The sequence below is a fragment of the Thunnus albacares genome, chromosome 16 (assembly GCF_914725855.1).
Source record: "Thunnus albacares chromosome 16, fThuAlb1.1, whole genome shotgun sequence".
Classification (NCBI taxonomy): domain Eukaryota; kingdom Metazoa; phylum Chordata; class Actinopteri; order Scombriformes; family Scombridae; genus Thunnus; species Thunnus albacares.
The window spans coordinates 12,721,290-12,743,323 of record NC_058121.1 but is presented as its reverse complement, the minus strand read 5'-3'; the positions used below and the strand labels follow the sequence as shown (position 1 = coordinate 12,743,323).

The 22,034-nt window shown below is 39.1% G+C and overlaps 2 protein-coding genes and 1 long non-coding RNA gene across 4 annotated transcripts in view; 2 read left to right on the top strand and 1 right to left on the bottom strand.

Moving 5' to 3' along the window:
• The window catches only part of sash1a (SAM and SH3 domain containing 1a), a 244,356-nt gene extending 223,377 nt beyond the window's left edge, over positions 1-20,979 (bottom strand). Inside the window, exons 1-2 of the mRNA XM_044329657.1 lie at positions 20,938-20,979; positions 20,742-20,820 (exon numbers count right to left, since the gene is read on the bottom strand). The gene's annotated coding sequence lies outside the window, so the exon portion shown is untranslated. The remainder of the gene's footprint in view (positions 1-20,741; positions 20,821-20,937) is intronic.
• LOC122965531 lies at positions 7,317-21,325 on the top strand. The gene is made up of 3 exons (XR_006398245.1): positions 7,317-7,327; positions 10,913-10,915; positions 21,003-21,325. It is a non-coding gene; the product is annotated as an uncharacterized LOC122965531 (long non-coding RNA).
• LOC122965529 (homeodomain-interacting protein kinase 2-like) lies at positions 12,800-18,402 on the top strand. Of its 2 annotated transcripts, XM_044329660.1 has the most exons (13): positions 12,800-13,042; positions 13,904-14,126; positions 14,216-14,407; positions 14,943-15,124; positions 15,310-15,433; positions 15,776-15,898; positions 16,054-16,122; positions 16,225-16,409; positions 16,493-16,759; positions 16,943-17,170; positions 17,353-17,580; positions 17,764-17,948; positions 18,095-18,402. In XM_044329660.1, the coding sequence occupies exons 2-13, from the start codon at positions 13,935-13,937 to the stop codon at positions 18,262-18,264; spliced, it is 2,145 nt and encodes a 714-aa protein (XP_044185595.1). In that variant the 5' UTR covers positions 12,800-13,042; positions 13,904-13,934; the 3' UTR covers positions 18,265-18,402. The 2 variants fall into 2 exon arrangements, with proteins under 2 accessions (XP_044185595.1, XP_044185596.1); XM_044329661.1 differs by lacking the exon at positions 12,800-13,042 and having other exon boundaries at positions 13,138-14,126.
• Positions 21,326-22,034: the final 709 nt, after the last annotated feature.

Here is a 22,034-nt window from a genome sequence, read left to right as displayed (position 1 = left end):
CTGGTCTATTTCTTACCATGGTAACCAGCCACTGAAGAGTATCAACAGTGTGACTGCCAGGGCTAAATAAGGTTTTGGCCTGTCCTTTGGATAACAGCTAACATATGTCAAGGACAATATCACAGTTTTGGATTAAATGTATCTGATTTTCCCATAATGGGATCATTACAATACATCGCAATGTGACAATAAAAACAGCTGGTGAAACATTCGTGCATCAAATCCACCATGAATGATTCCATTACACCATACAGTGTTATCAATGAGGAACATGCTGTGGCTTCCTCTATCACAGCAAGACACAAAACCGGCTTTTGTGCTTAGTTGAAGACAGGCACCGATCAACACCCTAACCCATTGTGTGATGCCAGTCCGGAGATGTGTGTGTGTGTGTGTGTGTGTGTGTGTATGTTATTCACTGTCGATTAAATCCACCCAGAGCCGTGACAGAACAGGCAGAATCCAGCGGCTGCAAACATCAGCAGCGGGACCAAAACAACACATTCCGCTGACAGCAGGAAAGAGCCGACAAAGGGCCCCTGTTCTGTTTATATACACAGGGCACACACACTGAGATCCAACGTGATAAGACAATTGAAAGATAGGAAAGAAAATGGCAGATGGAAGCTCCCTCTTAAAATACAATTCAGCCAGTATTCCCAAAAGACGTCGGAAGGAACAGCAAGACTGACCTAACAGATCCTACAAATTATAATGAAAACAATGAATAAACAAGCAGAGTAAGGAACAGGGATGATTTGTGAATGGCGGATGATGGATAAATGTAGAAAGGATAAAATCATTCATATTATAGTCAGCCAACTCACAGGGAATGGCTATGTAAATGTAGAATATGTACAGCCGATCAAAAAGGGGAAAAAACAATTATGAAAAAGGTTGTTTTAATCATATTTTAATCATTTTGTGCAGTACCAGTGTTTTTCAGTTGCAAATTGCTTTTAATCTCTTTATGCACTTTTCTAGGAAGGTCTACAGATATGACAAGTGTCAAGAGTTTTTATTTCAGACAAACTGAATATTTTTTCCAAGTGAGAGTGATTTTCTTTTCAAGGACTTTCTGTAGCTGCCTGATCTGTCGCTGCCCCTTTTTTCCCCTGAGAGAAGTCTGACACGCAGGCTGTCAGATGTTCCACACAAAAATGACAACCGCTGGTGTGTTCACGTGAGTGTGTGAGTGGTTGTAAGTACATGTCTTGTACTTTCTCCTCTTTGCCAAAAATTTTCACCAGATTCAGTTGTTTGTAGCGAAAGGCTGCCAGCTCCACCGAAGAACTTCACAGTAGTTTGACTTGCTCTTTCATTTGACAAGGTGATTTGGCTGAAAAACAACCACACACATATCATCACTTGCTTTAGATAGACTTGTCAAGACACAGAGTTAGTTGTCTAAGGCTGTTTATATTGCTGAAATTTTACATTTACATTCTATATTTTAGATTTACTACGGGATGTGGCGATGTGGGATATACAGTATAGGGTCAAAATAAGGAAAAACAAATCTATGAACATACATAGATGTCAAAAGTCAGATATAAAGGTCTTTTCTTCATAATCATTGGTATCGTTTGCCTTGTTTGTCAAGCATTTTGAATCCCTGGATCAAAAAATGAGAGACACTTCTATCTTTCTGTACAGAAAATAAATTCTGCTTGTAAAGCTATGAAAAACACATATTAAAAGGGTATAAACTGGAGCGTCTCAGCAGCTGAATGGTTACTGCCACACAACCGCAACGTCCCTGGTTCGATTCCAGCCGGGGATTTTTGTTGGATGTCATACCCATCTCTCTCGCCCCTTGTTTCCTGTCTGCCACTTCACTGCCCACTATCCAATAAAGGCAAAAATGCCCAAAAAAAAGGGTATAAACCAGCCTGAAACGTGGATACAAGCTAAACAACAAAACATTTATATTAATATTGAATATATAGCACCTTCATTCAAGCTCAACCACCACCAAAACTCTGTATTTACAGTCCATTTTGCACATGTATACTGCAAATACTATTTTAAAAACTGATAAATGTACATCACATTACATACATCTCCTGGATGAAATAAATGCTTGATACCTTGGATGCCTGGACATATCTGCGGAAGATAAAAGCAAACACAAGTAGGTGAAGTGTCATTAGAGCCTCTGGAAGAGTACAGATGACAAAAAAGACAAGATTATCAGCATAGAGGAGCTGATAAAACACAGCCGTGAAGATGGCAGGATAGATTGGGAGGACTGTGTTCCTAAAGGGGAGTCTGGAAATAGTCCAGGTTGAGTCACTCAAAAGTGCATTAGTGTCCTTGAATAGCTTGTCTAATGTGCGTCACTTCAGCATATAGTCTTCTCACAGTGAAATAGGTTTAAATTAATCAAGTATGATACAGAGAGCATTATAACAACTGTATAATAACAGCAGGACTCCTCATGAATGGCTGTGTGAAGGACATTAGCATTTGATTCCACACAAGCATTCATTAAAGGAAAGGGCGGATGAGCGGATGTTTAAAACTTCACCCTATTCATCCTTTTATTAAATGTTTTCCCTTGTATTTGAGGATTGAAAAATGTCAGTAAGCGGTCCAAAGTTGTCCTTAAGCTTCTGGTGAACGGCCTTTTCATCTGTTTTTCATTTAACAATTCTGAAAAATGTATAATCATAAATTATATCCATGCAGTTCAAATGCTGACAGCTGCACAATTCTGAAGGGTACGAGTTTTGTCATGAAGCACATTTTGAATAAAACCTTATTTGACTTCATCATGAGGTCATACCACTTCCCGAGGGGCTGCGGGATTACATTTTGAGGTATTTACCGTGATCAATTTCTGTCAGCTTGCATTTGTGCAACCATTTCTCACCATTAAAAGACAAGACAAGAAGCTTTTAACAAATAATTGTTGCCTCATCAACCAGCCCACTGGATTCTCAGCATCCCACAGCGCTTCTGTGTTCAAACAGATTAACAGCGGACGGCTCGTGTGCCAGAACACAATGCTATTTTTTAAAGGCATGGAAATGTTTTGATCCCCATCTCTAAGTAGAATTTCAAGTAAGGAGAACTCTTTGTAATTTGCTCCTCTATCTTTTCGCAGTCTGTTCTGGTTCCTCCCCTGTCCTCTGGAATAGGAAGTCGTTTAATTAAAAGAAAGTGTGTAGGAGACAATATCCTATTTCAGGCCCAAATTGGACACAGCTGCAATCACAAAGTGAGGCATGCTTTTCCATGTCTGAGTCTCACTCCCTGCAGAGTCCGTGTCATGTTAACGTGTGCTGAACAAGGATTTGATGTTCCTTCTCGTGTTCCACAGAGGCCTGCGTGCAATACATGTACATGCTGCACACGTGCGCACACATGCACCCATGTGTCTGTGTTTACTGGCAATCAGTAAATGTAACTGTGCAGTGGACGTCTCAATGTACAAGCATCAAATTTCATAAAGTAGTCCCCATGAGGCCAATGGTTTTAATGCCATTGTGGCCAATTAGACAGATTAAATCCTCCTCTGCTTGTGACCTCACGGTCACACCAAACTGCCTGTAAATCCTCTGGAGGATCCAAACCATCACGTTCCATTTAAAATCACATACATCTCACATACAACTAAAAACTCACATTTATTCCCCACTCTCTTTACAAAGTTTTCAAAACTGCAGGACAACAGCAGTCAGTGTGGACTAAACTGTAGATAACTTAATTGGTTTGACACAAAATGCATTCAATGACTGTTGTATGTATGTATGGATTAAAACCAACATAAAACAAAATTACTGTATACTGGAATGTGATTCAATACATTTGCTATGTCTACATAAAAAAAACCCTTAGAGAAATGATTTTCCTTCATGGAACTGGAAAGTTTATGACCACTATTGACATATTGACATGATCAGATGTCTCTCCTGGGTGCAATGAATGCTGGATGCCTCGACATATCTGCAGAAAATTTCCAGGCATGGATCAAGTGAGCAAAAAAGACTCTTTCCCAGGTGTATTGCAAGAGTAAGGTGAAATGTGGATGAGAATTTGTGGCCAAATGCAGAAGACAGGGTTGACTAGCACTGTTATATATCTATATCTGTAGCTATCCTATACATGTGTTTATAGTGAATATATGCTGTGTGTTTGTTTTATATTGCATTTCTGATTCATTTCCACATATACTGCTGTACAGTAGCACAATCCATGTAGTTAAAATGTGTCTTTTCATTCATTTCATTTCATTGTAATGAAATCTTGGGTTATGCAAAAAATACTAAAACTTTAAAAAGGCTACTTCAAAGATAATAGTGATACATACCGTAATGCTAGATTTGATCTTGAGATGTGTATGAGGTGTTTTGGTTGCATTCGTGCATTTTGGATGTGAGATTAACTGTTCTGCTGAGCCATATGTTGGTGAAGAGAACTATGCAAAGAGTTTTGAAAAAGTGAACTCAGTATAGAGAAATGTGTAACCAACTGTACAAAACTGTAAAGGTTTGAAAGTGACTTTCTGAATATGTTCTCTTTCATTACTTCCCTTTCTACATTCTCAGCCAATTACCACACAATAATGACAGTCCTCATCATTACCATTACAAAATTTGCATTGTTGCGCCTCGACTCATTTTGAAACAGAAGCCGTCTCCGAAATGTGGCGCAAGGTCATATTTCATAAAGCTGCATGTGGCTATTGGGCAAAGTGTTGTGCGCACTACAGACGCACACAGAAATGTCTAATTTGCATGATTTAATTAGATGTGTAGAAGAACAGCAGCTACCACACAAACTTATAATTACATATCCTCAGCTGTGAATCACATGTTGAGTAAAAAGCTGTCACTAGTGCCAAGGCTATGAGGTTTTTAAGAAACCAAACTGTTGTTTTATACAGAAAGAGCCAGAGAGAATAAGTTGAGAATATTCATGATTGACTACTTATGAAATATATTTTGCTGCGACTCAGCAATTTAAGGTCAGCGTTATTGAATACTAATATTTTTTCTAATTTCACATGCTTTCAGTTATTAATTTAAAGGCCATGTTTTACTGTTAAAACACATATGATCTGACATCAACACTAACACAATCATTTTGAACCTTCCATTATTGTACCATACTACACTTAAGCTTTATTCAGCTTAGCTAAGAAGGAATGAGCTTAACCATGTGCACATAATGACCCATTAAGCAATGTACACATGTATGGCAAGATTAAAACCATGCATTACTTTTCAAACAACCTTTCACAGGTTTTTATTGGTGGTAAATGGGCGCGGTTACTATTTAATGTACTTTTAGTTGTTTTTACTCACTTAGTTGTTTTACTTAATATGACTTAAGTTAAATTTAGGCTTCCATCTCTTGCTGAAAGTGTTATATAAGCGTGAAAGGGAGAGACAAAGAAAGTGAGGGGAAAGGAAGAGCAGAAGCCATTCAATGTATGAAAGTAAAAGAGGTTTTTTTTATGGCAAGTATTTAAGCCTCGCTGAATCTTAACCATTGCTGATGTTTGCACATGTTTACACTTGCATTCAGGTCTTCTTTCTCTTACAGCACTAATGGCTTCAGCTTGACTGAGTGTTGGTTTGCCTGGGGTGACATCTGTTTGTAGTGTTTAAAAAACTATGACAGTAATTTAGCGGTGCGATAGGGGTTTTGGCAAACATTTGAAAGGAATTCTTTGTTCACTACAAGGCTGTGGGCTGCAGTACAAACATCTTTTCGGTTAATTTGCCTGTTGGATCAAGCTTGTTTAGCACCTGTGTTGACATGCGGGATGGTACTTGAGTCTTCTTGTTCAACAAAGGTCTCCATAGTCACTAGGTCATATTTAACTTGTAGCTTCAAGCCCAATTACGGTTTTGTGAACATCTTTGTTAGTTGGGTCAATTCATTTTCTAATGGTGAAAACTCCACTGTAGAAAAGATCGGAGAGGCTCTTTGGTGGTAGAAATCCAATCCTGTCCTTTCCATGAATAGCAGCAGTGGATCCATAGCTCAGTGGGGCCTGTCCCTGCTTTCTCTCTGGGTTAATGCTGAGGTAAGCAGACAGGCTCTTCACTGCTCCATATCCACTGGGGAGGAAGTTTTAGCCTGTGTGAAGAGCTTACACTGGGACACACACACACAGATATATACACACACAAACCCCTCATTCATAACAACCATTTCTCTGGAGACCCCGTTTAGAGTAACAGATCGGTATTCATTACCAAAAGCGTTGATGCTTTTGGGATTCGTGTGTGTGTGTGTGTGTGTGTCTGCAGCCTGTATGTGTATATGTCTACAGGCAAAGCTCCGGCTGGCGGCGTGAGTGCGTTCCCTCGACCTCCCAGTCACTCTTCCTCTCCACAAGTGCTTTGTCCTCATCGGTGAACAAACTTCCCCCCCCTGTGGCACTCGAGCGTGGTCAGAATCTCAGCGGATCGGACAAAAATAGCATTTCGGTGACAAGAGAAGAAAACTGGCCTGGTGTGACGTTCAACAGATTGCCATGACAACCAAGTGATATGACAACCTCAATTATTTTCACACTGAACATGAACAAGTATCATCTACCCTCTCCTGCCAGAGTCACCTCTCTCAGGAACAACAATGATGCTGCACTTTTGTACATATCTAGTATATTATTCTATATGCTTTTTGTAAAAAATCTGTGGAAACTAAATATATGAACAAGCAATACTAAAAAAAGGGACTTGTACTCAACCACAACAGTCACTGCAATAAGCATAAAAGCAGTATAATCATATGTCTATGTCATGATACACTGATTGTGCCTGTGTGTGGCTTCTTCCTACGATAATGCTTCACACAATCTGGCTACTAATGGCACAGTTATAAAATATCCGTAATCATATATTTTACAATCTGATATGCAGATGTTCCTCGCTGCCTGTTTGGTAATGCCTTTGTAAAAATATCCATTAAGTGCTGGTTTGAAACTTGCTATTAGATACGGCACGTATATCAAATATTCATAACATCACAGGCACACTGCGAATGTGTCATAAGTGACATCTTTAAACAGACTGATAGAGCCTGTCTGTGCTTGTCTGAATTTAAATTTTGTGAAATTTTATTTCAGTTCTTCTCAGATGTAATATCAGGCCTTTGCTGAATGTATTCAATCAGCGACACAATTCATTTAATGAAACCCTTATGAGGAAATTAACCAAATACGAGTAAATAACACATAAATAAGAAAGCCATTAGTCACAGAGATGTTACTAATTCATGAGATTATATTGCTGTCGTCTAAATTATATTCGGTCATTAGAGTATACCACATTAGATTTAATAGAATAGACAACATGACAGTGTAATGGTGACTTTTTGGGGCCTAATTTTGGCTATGATACATACTGTAAAATGATTATGATTGCTCTGATAAGATTTGGATTTTCAGGGCAGACTGAACACAATGGAGCCATAATGACAGCATTAGTCAACAATTTGTTATTAAGTCCTTATTCACATGTTGAGAAAGAGCTCCTTAATGTAAACCATTACCGTTCTCTACTACTTACTGCTGCTCATTCTCTGTTTACCCTCCACATGTCATCAAATTGTTCATTATATGCGCTGCCTGATCAAGGAACAGTGATCAAAAGGAAAGCAAAAGTGCAGGATGCCGCTTGCCTCCATCAGCCTGCGAGCACTGGTAGCTCTCTTCATTTACCCGCCGTTTCGTACTGTCACACATTCATCACACATTATATTGCAGCTCCAGAAACCACTACCACACTACCACTCTTAATGGAATACAGACAAGTCAAGCAAAATGCAAATGAATACGCCTCACCAGGGTGAAGGCTTAATAGAAGCTTATGATTGACCCACATTTAACGTAAACTCTCACAGGGTAAAATATATCCCTGTGGCAGTGCTCAATTTTCCTCGCTGACAGCCACCATTCAAATCCCCTTTTCCCAATCACACAGTTGCCTTGGAAACACCAGCAGCTGCCAGGCAGACGTTTAAGAATTCCAAAACGAAGCGCCTGGATTTCTGGAAATTCCAGAGGGGGGGGAATATCCACTGCCAAAGACACATGGGTCTAAAATAGGAGGATAACACACATCACCGCATACTGTTCATTTGTTTGCCGTAGCACCTTGTTTAGTGAAACGCTGCATTAAACAATTATCTTGTGTGATCCCAAATGACACAAAGGAAAATTGAATGAGGAAGTGGGGCTGAGCTGTGTACTTAGTGGTTTGTGTTTTATGGACTGCTTTTATGCTTCAGACCATCTTCCCTGTTTGTGCAGGCACTAACGCTGAGCAGCTGAGTTTGTTCATTCTGTGTCTTTTATCACAGTGCCCAAACTGCTGTTGCGAGGGAGCAGGGCAATTTACTGGCCAGACATGTTAATTAGACCCTGTGTGATATTCGAGCAGATAGGAGAAGTCCCACCGTGTGTAAACACTTTACACCATATTAGGAGGAAACAGTCTGTGTCTTTTAAGAAGAAATTAATGCATTGTTGAGAAAACGGTCTCACCACAAGGCCCGTTCACTAGCTGTGCCGGAGCTTCCTATCATATCATACGATCTACAGCAGAAGAAGTTTGCCCTGTTGTTATGGAATTGTAGATTTACAAATTCATTTTTTTTTCTGAGCACATTGGGGACTAATGTAAAACTGATAAAACTATTGAGCTGCTGTAATAGAGTATTCTTACAATAATGTAGCCATCCTCTCAGGTGTTCAATTTGAGTAACGAACGATGACAATGGGTTTTAGCTCAGTTCTGTGTCTATTTTGCTTATAGACTTTTTTTTATGAGAAATGTCAGCTGATGAGAAAGATTGACAGAACTGACATTACTAATTTACCAAAGCTGATTAGTGGCACCTGGATGTTGCTCGACGTCCTCCTGATCTGATTCTTCATATATGTTATCATCTATCTATAATTTTGTCATCTTGTACTTTCCATTTTTTGCTATCTGGTCAGTTCTGTACACACGACATCTATTGCATGTCTGTCCAGCCTGGGAAAGGGATCCCACCTCATCAGGGTCTAAGGATAAATGATGTATTGCTGTACAGATTGAAAGCCCCTGTGGGAAATTGTGCGATTTGTGTTATTGGCCTATACAAATCAAATGGACTAGGTAGAAAAAAGCCAGAGTAAGCCCCATTAACATGCCAGCTCAGCCACCTCTTAAAACAATACTTTCATCCCTTCCAAGCCTACATTTCAGTTCACCAGGTCCATTAGCAAGGTTTGGCTTGGGAAACATACTGAGCAGCTTTGCCTATTCACACATACAGTTTTACCCTTCTATATTACTATAGATATTACATTATTTGCCCTCATATTACTCAAACTGCTACATATCCTGACTGTTCACAAAGGCTGGCAAATGGCTTCAGTTAACTCCCCTGTATTGTGTGTGATAAAAGCAGAAGGTCACTCCTGAATCTCAGTCTGCCTCTCTCTGAAATTTTTACCCTGCAAAGACTGAAACTTTAATGAATGACCCAGCCAGTCCATCCCCGAGGGGTATGGCAGGGCTGCTCAGTGTCCCCAGACAACAATTTACTGTCAGAGAGAATATAAGCAAGGAGCCACAGAGCCAGAGAAAACTTCATGGTACAACTACAAAAAAAACCCAAATACAAAAATAATTGGTAGAAAATAATTTGTGGAATGTAAGATGTGTGGGAAAAGGTCACCAATGTTCCTTTTCAAATTTAGTCTCTTTAAAAGTTGTCGACTGAGCCTCTCTTAACTAAGGGAGGAAAAATTCTGAATACATTTACTTTCACAGATCCATGTCGAACAATTTGCCAAGTAGTTTACACAGACAAGTCCCTGGTTTTCTCACTTTCACCTCCAGACCACACCTCTAGAACAACAAGTGTGCCACCACGACACAGTGAGGGCACAAGTCATACTGCTCCAAATTATTGCTTACACTATACTCTGAAGAAAAGCAAAGGCGGCACTAATTGCAGCTCTTCCTGACCTCAAAGACCACAGGTCGCCCAAACAGCAAGTTACCATCCAGATTTGGAACAGCCTGTCCTTGTGCAGACAAATTAGGACAATGAATGGGTTCCCTCCCAGTTGGTGATTGGCTTTATGGCATTTTGATAAAAGGGCACTTCAGACAGAAGAAGTCTGCATCTATTTTTAACAATTTTCTATTATGCCGTAATTATCCATGAACATTTCTGACATACCAGGACACCTTATGCAAGTTAATTATACCTCTCACTTAACAAAAATTGGTCTCTGTTGCTGAGATTCTGCAAATGGTCCTTAGTCAATGAAAAATTGAGGATAAATGGCTATATGTAAGTTCTAAGATTCAATCCTCATTAATGGTGCGTGCTGCAGCTGCCCACAAAAGGCAAGGGCTCTTAAACACTCCATTGTTCCCTGTTGGAAAATCACTGGCATTTCCAGGCTGGACAAATGAGTGGTGTGTTTAAATGTAAGAGAAATGATAACCTCTTTCCTCCTCAGACGGGGGAGATCTGTGTGGCATAGATAAAGATCATGGGTATTATTACTCCCACAAGAGCCCTTGGACTGCACATTTGGATTATGGGTCTCCTGGGAATATTGAACAAATATTTGAGAGGGGGTTTGGGTATTAGTTGCGCCACACACCTCAGTAGATAAGACACATATAATCATTCTTTATACAAAACTGTGTACAATACAGTTGGCGCTGGTGTGCAGCAACAAATAATGTCCTTCCACAGGCTAACCTCAGTAATTATAAAGTCTCTTGTTGCCATACAGGAAATATAAACAGACACCTTGCTGAGAGAGGTATGATCAAATATACATTATAGCAGATAAAGTGTGTCTTTGATGAATTTGCTATGGCAACCAGGACACATTAAAGTGCTTGCCAGATGTTGCAATGAGGCTGGGATAGCAACTCAGAGTGTGTTCGACCCGAGTGCCCATCAGAGTTTGAAAAGGAAAGAGAGAGAGGATTTTAAAACCATATTGTGTGTGATTTGAGGACGTGTTCTTCTTTATATTAGTCCGCATTAAACCCTTATACTACATTCCAGCAATAATTAAAAGGAGGTATTAAAAATCAATTACATTTGTGATTAAAAAGAAGCTTTGCAAACCCTCCTGAATGCAGTTACAGGTTAATGATGGTACAGCTCGGTGTTACTGTCTCATGCAGTGAAATGATCTTGTGCTAGTCTCTGCAGCACTGCGGCTGCTTTCAAACCGGCCATTAAAGTTTCATTCCTTTTTATGCTAAAACACGGCATGCCCTGCATATTGAAAAACGGTGCCTCTCCATGAGAAGCCAAGCCACTCTTTTCAGAAAAAAAAAAAAACAGCATTCAATATTTTGACAAGTGAAATGTTCAAGGATTTTACAGGCACAACGAAATCAAATCCTTGAACAAATGTGTGCAAATGGCAGGAACGTGTCTGATTTTTAAAGTGCATTCTCTCCTTTTTTCAAGAGTATGGCTCATTTTGCCATCAGGGAAGCACTTGGGTCCAACAGGACAAATGCATCAAAACCAGCCACCTTCTTGTAATGGCAAAATACACCCATACTGAATTATTTCTGACAGACAAAGGCAGGAGTTGTAGCAAACAGCAAATAGGGATAAAATACAGCTCTCAATTTACGCAGCAGATGAAGTCCTAAACAAACAAAACAAACACACCACATCAATAGGATAAATTGCAAGCAGAATATACATTATACAGTGTTGAAATAGAGCAACTGTAACATTCAAAGAAGGCAAAACAGGAACAAATATCCAGCATCTCCACTCTTTAAGAATAACTCTTCTATCCCTTAAGCATGACTCTCAGAACTAGACTGATTAGACTCCACTTCAGTGCCTGTTGTAATTATACACATAAGACCTCAATTTGTGTTTATTAGTGCTGTGGTATTTCAAAACCACATATTACAGCAAATTGAAATTGGTCGCACAGGCTGAGGGTTTGGATAGCGGCCATTTTGTTTTGGTCTGCATTCCGTGACTCTTGCGTGTATTGCTCATTCCCTCGCTGTGCAAGATCTAAAAGTGGGCATGTTTGACCCTTTTTGGTTTCCATTTAATTTATCTTCCGTCTTCTTTCAGTTTGTGTGAAGGGAAAGTGGACAATAGCTCAATGGGAGCGATCTCTTGTCTCAAAGAGAGAGGGGAGAACATGTGACTGACCAGTTAGAGCAGAAGGCCACAGCTCCATCAGCGAGTCTCTGTTCGCTCCACCAGGGAGAGCAGTGCTGTATTGGAGCCATTCTAAAATTATAAGGTCAAACTTTCAGCCACACCCATATCTGTTTCAGACACCACTTCTCTCCCTTTACACACACACACACACACACAAATATGATCACAAACTTAAAGTATGGTTGTTGTTATTGTATTTACATAGGATGAGTATAGGGCAGCAAAAGCTACAATAAATACTGTATATATCTGAAATGCTTCCATGTTATTCAGTGGGGGAGTTGGATCTTTTCTTTATCGGTAACATACAAGAAAGTGTATTTCCACTCAGTTATTAATCATTCTATCGCTTAATAAATGTTTTGAAAGATAAAAACTGTCTGTTAAAAGGAAAATATTTCATAATAGTAGTGATATCTACTTATGAATGTCAGTGTTTCACGGTTTTTCAAATCATGGTGGTGAATAAAGAGGAAAGGCTTGTATTCACTAACACAGTTTTTGCCAGAGGTTCTCCTCTGGTTAAATATTATGAATGTAATCTCCACAGGTAGGTGTAAAAGGATTTTTGGCACATTGCAGTGCATCTGTACATTGTGAGTTGATGTAGAAGGGTTCCATTCCATGCATTTAGAATCGGAATTATGACAACAATGGAACAGAATTCTATCATAAGAACCAGGGTTCATTTGTACAGACTGAAGCCTCAGTTGAGACATTTCAACCTTGTTCGTTGGTGCCGTATCTCAAAGACAACCTTGAAACACGTTCTATCGAAAGTAATACTCTATATTCAGTATTTACTCGATACAAAACTCCCCCGACATCACCTGTGACCTGAAGTGACTGTTTGGTAAGTTGAATTTTTCCAAAAGAAAAAAAAAAAACAACACAGAAAAATCTCTTCTCTGAGGGAAGGTTTTCTTGAATGCTTGGTTGTAATATAGACATGAAATAAACTCTGTTAATCATGAATTTAATTCCACTTTATTTACAACTAATATAATTAATTGACGGACAGATAGTGTTGAAGTAACAGTGGAAATACAGACGTATACAGATAAGTAGATACTGTAAAGTGAAGTAACAAGATGAATATTAGTTGCACCTCATCTTTAACTTCTTACTTTATCCAGCTTAGATATATTTATTCATGTTAACATCATTTATTTTAAGTCTGATGAAAATAAAATACTGGTAATATACAAATTAGTTTTGTTTGAGCAGTTATTGACAAGCAGGGATGTGATCATGAATTCAACGAAAGCAGGAAAACATAAAATCAGTCGGGGTAAAGATTAGAAATCAGAAAGCCTCTTTATGTGGATTTTTGTAATTTAGTTCTAATTTTTATTTAAGAGTCAGTTTAGGTTGTTGTGCAGTGTGTGTTTGTTTTTAATATATACAGTATGTATGTAACTTTATTTTAGTGGCAGTATTTATATTAGTAGTCATGATAGACAAATGATATTTCTAGCAAGATCTTTAATTTAGCTTAATTTGGTTTCAACTATAGATTTTGCATTTTTGGTAGATTTGTAAGGTAGTAAGTAAAACAATAGATAGATAAATATCCATTTATCCTGTCAGAGCCTGTTGAATCTCCCCTCTGCACGTAAACCTGTGGCTGTGTGTGTTTCATTGACTGTCGAGCTCTATGATACCAGACTGAGCTTTGTGTTTCTATATTTCTTATTTTCTGCCTCCCTTTCAGGTGTGAGAAATCACAGATTTAATCTTTCAACATGGAAGATAATAACACCCAGGACACTGAAGGAGACCTGTTCTCCTCCGCCTCCTCAGACTACAAAGCGCAAAAGTTCCTTGGGTGCGGTACATTTGGAGAAGTCCTCCAGTGCAGGAACTTAACCACCAATGAAACGGTGGCTCTGAAATTCATAAGACACGAAAGACACATTGAGGAGGCAAAGCATGAGGTGCCACACAACATTTATCAATGTTTCACTGATATATTGCTTTAAAAACAAATTGCATTCATACCAAACACATTTCTTACATTCTACAGGAAGCGCTCCTCAAAAAGATACAATCGCTGAACTCCAACAAGTTTAACATCGTTAGGTGGATCGACTCCTTCACCTACGAGGGACTTTATTGTCTTGAATTTGAGAAACTGGACATAAGTCTTCTTCAATTCGTGCAGACAAGCCCTTCTGAGTGTCTTGAACTGAAGGAGATCCGACCCATTCTGCAACAGGTTTCTTTCTGTAATACTAAATTTGAAAAAAACAACAACCCTGAATTGTAGGGTGTTAAGATAGAAAAATGGCTGAAGGGTGAAAGGTGTACTCTGTCTTTTTAGATGTACGTATGAATTATAGTTCTGTCAAAATCCCAGTTAGAACTTCCTTCACAACAAATCTTACCTCAATTTAAAGAGTAAAATAAAAATAAGGATAGATTTTTGCACTATGTTCAGCCAAGATGCCAGTTTATCACAATGTGACAGATAAATTTACATCTTGAGATCTTCAAAATCGTATGACACTCTGCAGTCATCATTAGTGTCATTATAGCTACACATGTTGTTTATTGTGAGATTATTTAAGTAGGAACTAGCTGTGTTTACCTGTTCATACAAGTGTCATTAGCCAAGGTATATTTTAATTACATACAGCTACATTTTCCCCGTGGTGTCAACAAATATGTTAAGTTGTAGTTTGTTGATGAAATTAACACTGCAATACAGCTGACAAACATATTATAATATCATATGTTGTTTGTGATTTCAGTTGGCTACAGCGATGCAGTTTCTAGCGAGCATAGGGATTGTTCATGCCGATCTTAAGCTCGACAATATTATGATGGTGGATCACCTAAGGCAGCCATTGAGAGTCAAAGTCATTGACTTTGGCTTAGCCTTTCCGGTTTCCGAGGCAATGCCGGGTTCAACTCTTCAGGCCCAGTGGTACAGGTAAGTAACTGACTATTTAATGGAAGAAGTCCTGCAAGCTGGCATCTCAATTCTCTCTCAGGCTTGCTAATGAACACCACCAAACTACATTTATTAAATTGATAGTCCACTATAGACAGTGAGCAGGAGTTTACCTCTTAATTGGTCTTTCTAACCACAGTAATGTTTTCTCTTCCTCTTCAAAGATCTCCAGAGATTCTGCTGGGAGCCCCCTTCAACGAGGCTATTGACATCTGGTCTCTGGGCTGCATTGCCGCTGAAATGTTTATGGGCAATGTCCTGTTCCCTGGCAAGGATGAGTATGACATGGTCAGTAGTACACTTGAACAGATTTACACTCAAAACACAGCAAAAAGTCAATGTCAGCCATAATGTCTTTGCATTATGCATAGCAAGATACATGCCATATTCCCAGTGCATCATCACTTATTTCTAGGATTTTCTTATGAAAACAGGGTTTTTTTTTAATGAGACAAGCCATGAGTCTCATTTCAAGCTAGAGTAATGCAAGTGAAAATACACATTGCCTAATCACCCAAGATCAGTATGCTTTTAACTTTTAGGTCATCTAACTTCCATTAAGCTTATTCTACTGCAAAACGTTATAAAATGAGCTTTAAAGTATAAGGTAACATTGTGTTGTGTCGACAGATGAGGCATATGGTGTACACTGTTGGAAAGCCACCAGATCATCTCCTCAGTGCTGGACTGTATTCCCTTAAGTATTTTAATGCTATGTATTTAGGACAGACACCAATCCAGTGGAGATTTAAGGTAATATTAAGTGGCTGTTATCTACTGCAGCTGTGCTTACATTTCTAATATCTGTAACAATTTTTGTATCTCTCCTTTAAACTGTCCTCTTTTCTGCTAGTGCCATTAACTGCATTTAGAACAAATTCACTGACTCAAACATTTCTTCTCTTTAGTCATCACTGGAAGCTCGACATTTTATCTTCACCCCACGCACCATTAACAGCCTAAATGATCTGCTAGAGGTAGGTTGCCATAAGTTATAAAATCAGCTTTTATAACTTGAACATATAGACATATGATGCAAGTTCAGATTTTCTTACCATTTTTGTTTCATTCCGATCCAGCACAATCTGATATATGAACTCTCACGAGAAGATGCTGAAGCAGATCAATGTGACCGGGCGAGCTTTGTTGATTTATTAACAAGGTTACTGAAGGTGGATATGTCAGAAAGGATAACACCAAGCCAAATTCTTCAGCATCCTTTCATAACAATGACCCACCTCGAAGGCTTTAACAACAGCCTGCAGTAAGTGTGTGCTTAGATGTGTGTGTATGTGGGCTGCTGTGTATGGAGGAAGTTGTTTGACTCAGTGACTGGTTGTCCTCAAGCGTTCAATCCTGCTCGGACCTGATGAGCGTCTGTCAGAGTCTCAGTTTGGATGACGGTGAGGATGTGGCTGAGTCGCAAACGTGCGTGAACGACAGGACATCCAACAGCACCGCCAGTCCGGCCCAACACAGCGTCAACAATGAGGGTCACCCTGCTGGGCTTAGCGGTGAGAAGCGGCCCCAGAGCCCTGACATCAGTGGAGAAAGCAGTCAAGTAAAGAAAAGAAAGAGAGATGGTGCTGACAAATCTGCTGACTGTGGCAACAGGTAGGTGTTTGAAATATCTCCCTGTACTGATCATTTAATATTTGAGTGGAACAGATCAACATTTTGGGTCAGAGTTAGATCAGAAGATTAATACCACGCTCATGTATGTGTATGTCAAAGTGAATAACTGCATACCTGGCTTTAAGTTTCCGGAGATTTAAACTATTTTTTTGATCAACACAGAACTCCAGACACCTCCCCTGCAAAGAAAAGCCGGACAGCATGTCTGGATCCAGTTCCAGCAGAGAAAAAGTCACTCCAGCAAAAAAGAAAGAGGGATGACACTGATCTTTGCACCTCTTTTGACAACTCCCTAGCAAAGAGGATCTGCCCTGACATCAGTGGAGAAAGCAGTCAAGTAAAGAAAAGAAAGAGAGATGGTGCTGACAAGTCTGCTGACTGTGACAACAGGTAGGTGTTTGAAATATCTCCCTGTACTGATCATTTAATATTTGAGTGGAACAGATCAACATTTTGGACAAGAATTAGGCTAGATCAGAAGATTAATACCACGCTCATGTATGTCAAAGTGAATAACTACATATCTGGCTTTAAGTTTCCAGAGATTTAACCTATTTTTTTGATCAACACAGAACTCCAGACACCTCCCCTGCAAAGAAAAGCCGTACAGGATGTCTGGATCCAGTTCCAGCAGAGACAAAGTCACCCCAGCAAAAAAGAAAGAGAGATGACACTGATCTTTGCACCTCTTTTGACAACTCCCTAGCAAAGAGGATCTGCCCCGACATCAGTGGAGAAAGCAGTCAAGTAAAGAAAAGAAAGAGAGATGGTGATGACAAGTCTGCTGACTGTGACAACAGGTAGGTGTTTGAAATATCTCCCTGTACTGATCATTTAATATTTGAGTGGAACAGATCAACATTTTGGGTCAGAGTTAGATCAGAAGATTAATACCACGCTCATGTATGTGTATGTCAAAGTGAATAACTGCATACCTGGCTTTAAGTTTCCAGAGATTTTAACTATTTTTTTGATCAACACAGAACTCCAGACACCTCCCCTGCAGAGAAAAGCCGGACAGGGTGTCTGGATCCAGTTCCAGCAGAGACAAAGTCACTCCAGCAAAAAAGAAAGAGGGATGACACTGATCTTTGCACCTCTTTTGACAACTCCCCAGCAAAGAGGATCTGCGTAAATGTGGATAAAGAGCTGACAGACAGCGTCAAAAGTAAGCTCATCCACTATGGATTAATCAAAATTAATTAGCACATTTTGAGTAGTGGAGTAAACTTAGTGAGTCTGCAGTATTTTGTATGGTGAGATATTTTACCAGTTTTATCTTGGTGAATTAACAAACATCTGGGTTTTTTAAAGACTCTGAACTCCCCGACCCAGAAAATAGCCCAGCCAGCACATCCCGGGTCAGCCCTCTCACGAAGAGGAAGAGAGATGATGAGGAGGAGTCAGAATCATGTGAAACCTCCCCCCACAAAAGGAGGAGGGAAAATCTGTCTGAAGGAGGAGAGGGAGCCAACCAGACATAGAACAACAGCAGTGCATCCTGCCAGTCAGACTCAATGCTGCTCAGATCTTCAATTTATTTGTTCTTTTTTTCCCTTCTATTACTATTTTTTTCATTTTTCTTTTCCTTTAATAATTGTAAATTCTAATAAATTCTTAAGTGAATAGTTTGTGAATGTTTTATCTTACTTTAATTGGGGGTTGGCTGGTGAAAACAGATTGGAAAGGTTGTATTTATGTTGTTGTTTTTTTCGGAACGGATACAAATCAGGAGGCTATACCTTGCCAGCTTGCTAGCTAGTTCGAGGTTTCCATTGGTTTTTGTTTGTATCCATCATTTACCACTAACAGCACATTCTTCCTGTTCTGTGCTATAAAGCTAACAAGTCCTCCAAACTACAGGTCATTCACCAGTACCCTCCAATATGAACCATATGAGGGTTTTCTGAATAGAAAAGGTAATTTATTTAATCATTTATTATTTTTTTCTAATCTGCCAGCACTATGGTTTAGGATCAATTGTGCTCAAAACAACACTGTTACCTGTTAGCAGGAAACCTATTCACCACAGCCTTCTCTGTATGAGGTTTTTCACTGTTACACTATACTTCTACCTTTACGTCTGAGAGACAACAGTCATAATCCGCACAACCAAGTGACCGAAGCTGGTATTTTTTTTGTTTAAGGACAGTCTCCCTAAAGCATCAGATTTTCCACCATATTCATCATGGAGACATATGATGTAAAATGCCATGTAGAAGGCAGCAAGTCTCCTATATTTACTGTAATCACACTCTGATATGTCACACTTCTCACTTCTCATGTAGTACGTCAAAGAAATAACAAACAGCAAGGTATATTATGCTGTCAGTTATGGTATCACAAAAAGCGATTATTATACAGCACACAGCTGGTGGCAGAGAGGTGTAGGTGGCTCAGAGGTTTATCATAGAGCATGTAGCACACACGCACACACACAGAAAGAACCAGCATACAGATGATCTTCCACTCATTTCTAAAACACAGATGTTTCTCAGCTCGACAGATTGGAGCAAATGATCCTTTTAACACATTTCTCTGTTATGCACCAATTGGATGTTAACTGGGCACAGTTAAACAAAACAGAAACATATGTATTTAAATGAGCTTTGGGTAAAAGCTTAAGTTATTCCCCTTTATTATAAGAGCAAGATAGACATTTTCAGCAGCAACTGATACTTGGTTAAAAAAAAAGTATGATGCATATTTTTCTAACTTAAGTAGACATGGCCCAATATCCAAAGGCACCATTTAACATTGTTTAACATTCTTTACTTGCTTGTAGAAGCACAGTCAACATGAAGTCATCTTTTTGGCCTCAGTCTATAGAAGCATACAGCAAGTCAAGATAATCATTATATTTCCAAACTTGATCCTCCCTACAGTATTTAATTACAGTAGGAAGGAGCTGTTACGGAGACATGAGCATCTACTGTATTATGGCGTGTTCAAAATTTTAAACCGACCTCAAACTATATGAATTCCACACATTTTTACAAATCTCTGAAAGTGTGAGTAATGCCATTATGCCTTCATGCATCAGGATGTGATTTCACATGCTTTACTGCAAAGCTATAAAGTGGACTTGGTTTATAGTATAAAAGGAAATCTCCTTACCTAAGCACAAAAAATATTGCTTTATATGAGAGGAAATAGACTTGATGTTATAGCATCATCGTGTGAATGGTTGTTTTATGTTTATCATATTAATGTCAATATTCATACAGTCCTTGGTTGCATGTTTACGATTATATTTTGAATGGAACCAGTGGAAAGTGAACTCATCTAATACACTGAACGTCAGTCCAAAAACAGTCTTTATACGCATAAAGGAGCAAGTAAAAGCCAATAAATCACCCAACTCACCTGGAACTGATTTACATTGAGATTACAGAATACAAAAAACAAATCTGAAATCTTCCTGATACTGCAGGCTAAGAAACCTCAGCTATGCAGCCACTCATCATCAGACTACAAATATTACAATAACAAAATTCATGGTTTGGAGCAGACAACCTTTCAAATCTTAAGTGAAAGTTGCTCAGGCGTAAGATGCAATTATGATGATGAAGTTTACACTTCAAAACTTTGCTTTTCACTGAAATATTCTCTGAAGCTTGGCTGAAAACTGTACACAACAGATACAACCAGGGGTAATAAACCAGTTCAGCCCATACAGCAACATTCACTCAACCTAATATTCATAATTCACCAGTTTGTGAGTCAACACCCTGACAGCACCTTAATCTATTTGTCACCAAAACAACCAAAGAAAAAGTAGTTCAGCAAGTTAATTCACAATACCGAAGCAAATACTGGACACAGGTAGTCATATAGAAGTGGGACAGACAGCAGCTTGCCAAACACACAAATGCCAACTAAACAGCCAAGACAAGGATTCCCAAGATATACATATAGTATAGTTAAATGTTAGCACAAGCAGCTAGCTAATAATTCTTACCTTAGTGATGTGAAGAACTCAAGTCCGGCATATGAGGTCCAAAGCTAACAGCCAGCTCCAACTTCTTTCTAACTTATAACTGGGGAAAAGGACAGGTGAAACTGTTAAGGATGGTTCAGGTGAAGTTAGTGTCCTGCACTGTTAGCCACACCAGAGAGCCAATATTCACAAAAGCAGAAGCCTGAAACTGGCTCACCTTAATAAAATGCAGTGCAGGAGTTTTACATATAAATGAACGTCCGCTATATTCAAGCCCTTAAGTTCTTAAACGTGGTGTCGGGTTTGACATTCCCGCGCTTGCTCTATGGCTAGAGCTGCGTACCAGAGACTTCCGCCGGCCAAGCGGCTAACTTCCGGCAATCAAATTCTGATAGTGAAACGAGTCATTTCGCGGGGGTTGTGTGACAGTCAATGCAATGTATCCACCGTTTTACAGTGTAGGTTAAATCGGAGCCTATGATGTAAGCGAGTATGACAGTGTTTTTGTGATTACTCTCACTGCCAGAAGGGGGAGACAAAAGTTCTGCACTGCAGGTGTAACATGTTGAAATGTCTGCAATGACAAAATTAGTCCACTCTTCCACCCTTTTAAAGCAACATGGTGGGACTGTTGGTGAGCAAGAGTAGCAGGGGGTTAGCAGCAAATGTTTGCACACACACAAAAAAAAAAGACAACAGAGTTTGTAAAGGTATGCTTGTTTGATGTTGAAGCTTGTAACGTATGTCATGTGAGCAGGCTCTGGGGTTGTTTTCCAAACTAGATATCCTGTTCTGCATTTTTTACATGTACATGCATTTTTTACATGTACATGTAAGCAGATGGTTTAAAGTTATATCAATGAGATGAGCCCCTATTTCAAGTTTCATTTTGTACTTGGATGCAAAAATAGATGGGCGGGGTAAATTCATAAGAATCTGATCAAGATTACATTGAAAGAAATGTAAGTGACACCTAACTTAACATATTCTCCAAATATATATTTATATTCATAGATTTACTAAATAAAAGGCAAATCTAAACCAGTAATTTTGCTATTTACATTCAGGCTTAACTCAACATACCAGTGGGAATAGAGAGGAAAAACATCCAATACCAAAAAACCACAGGATATTCAAGCTTGAAATTTAGCTTTATGTATCATCTGGAAAATGTAACACCTTCCCTCATAAAATGACTGATGTCAGAACTGTATTGCTCTTGGTCTTTTGCCCAGGAAACAGTAGCATTTTAGATGGGAGATTCAGCCAATAGGTGACAGTTTTTGTTATGTAGAATTAATATATTTCAGAACA

Coding starts and splice junctions, on each gene's coding strand:
- LOC122965529 (XM_044329660.1), top strand. CDS start 13,935: ATGGAAGATAATAACACCCAGGACACTGAAGGAGACCTGTTCTCCTCC. Junction 15,434..15,775: donor GCAAGGATGAGTATGACATG/GTCAGTAGTACA, acceptor TTGTGTCGACAG/ATGAGGCATATGGTGTACAC. Junction 16,123..16,224: donor GCCTAAATGATCTGCTAGAG/GTAGGTTGCCAT, acceptor ATTCCGATCCAG/CACAATCTGATATATGAACT.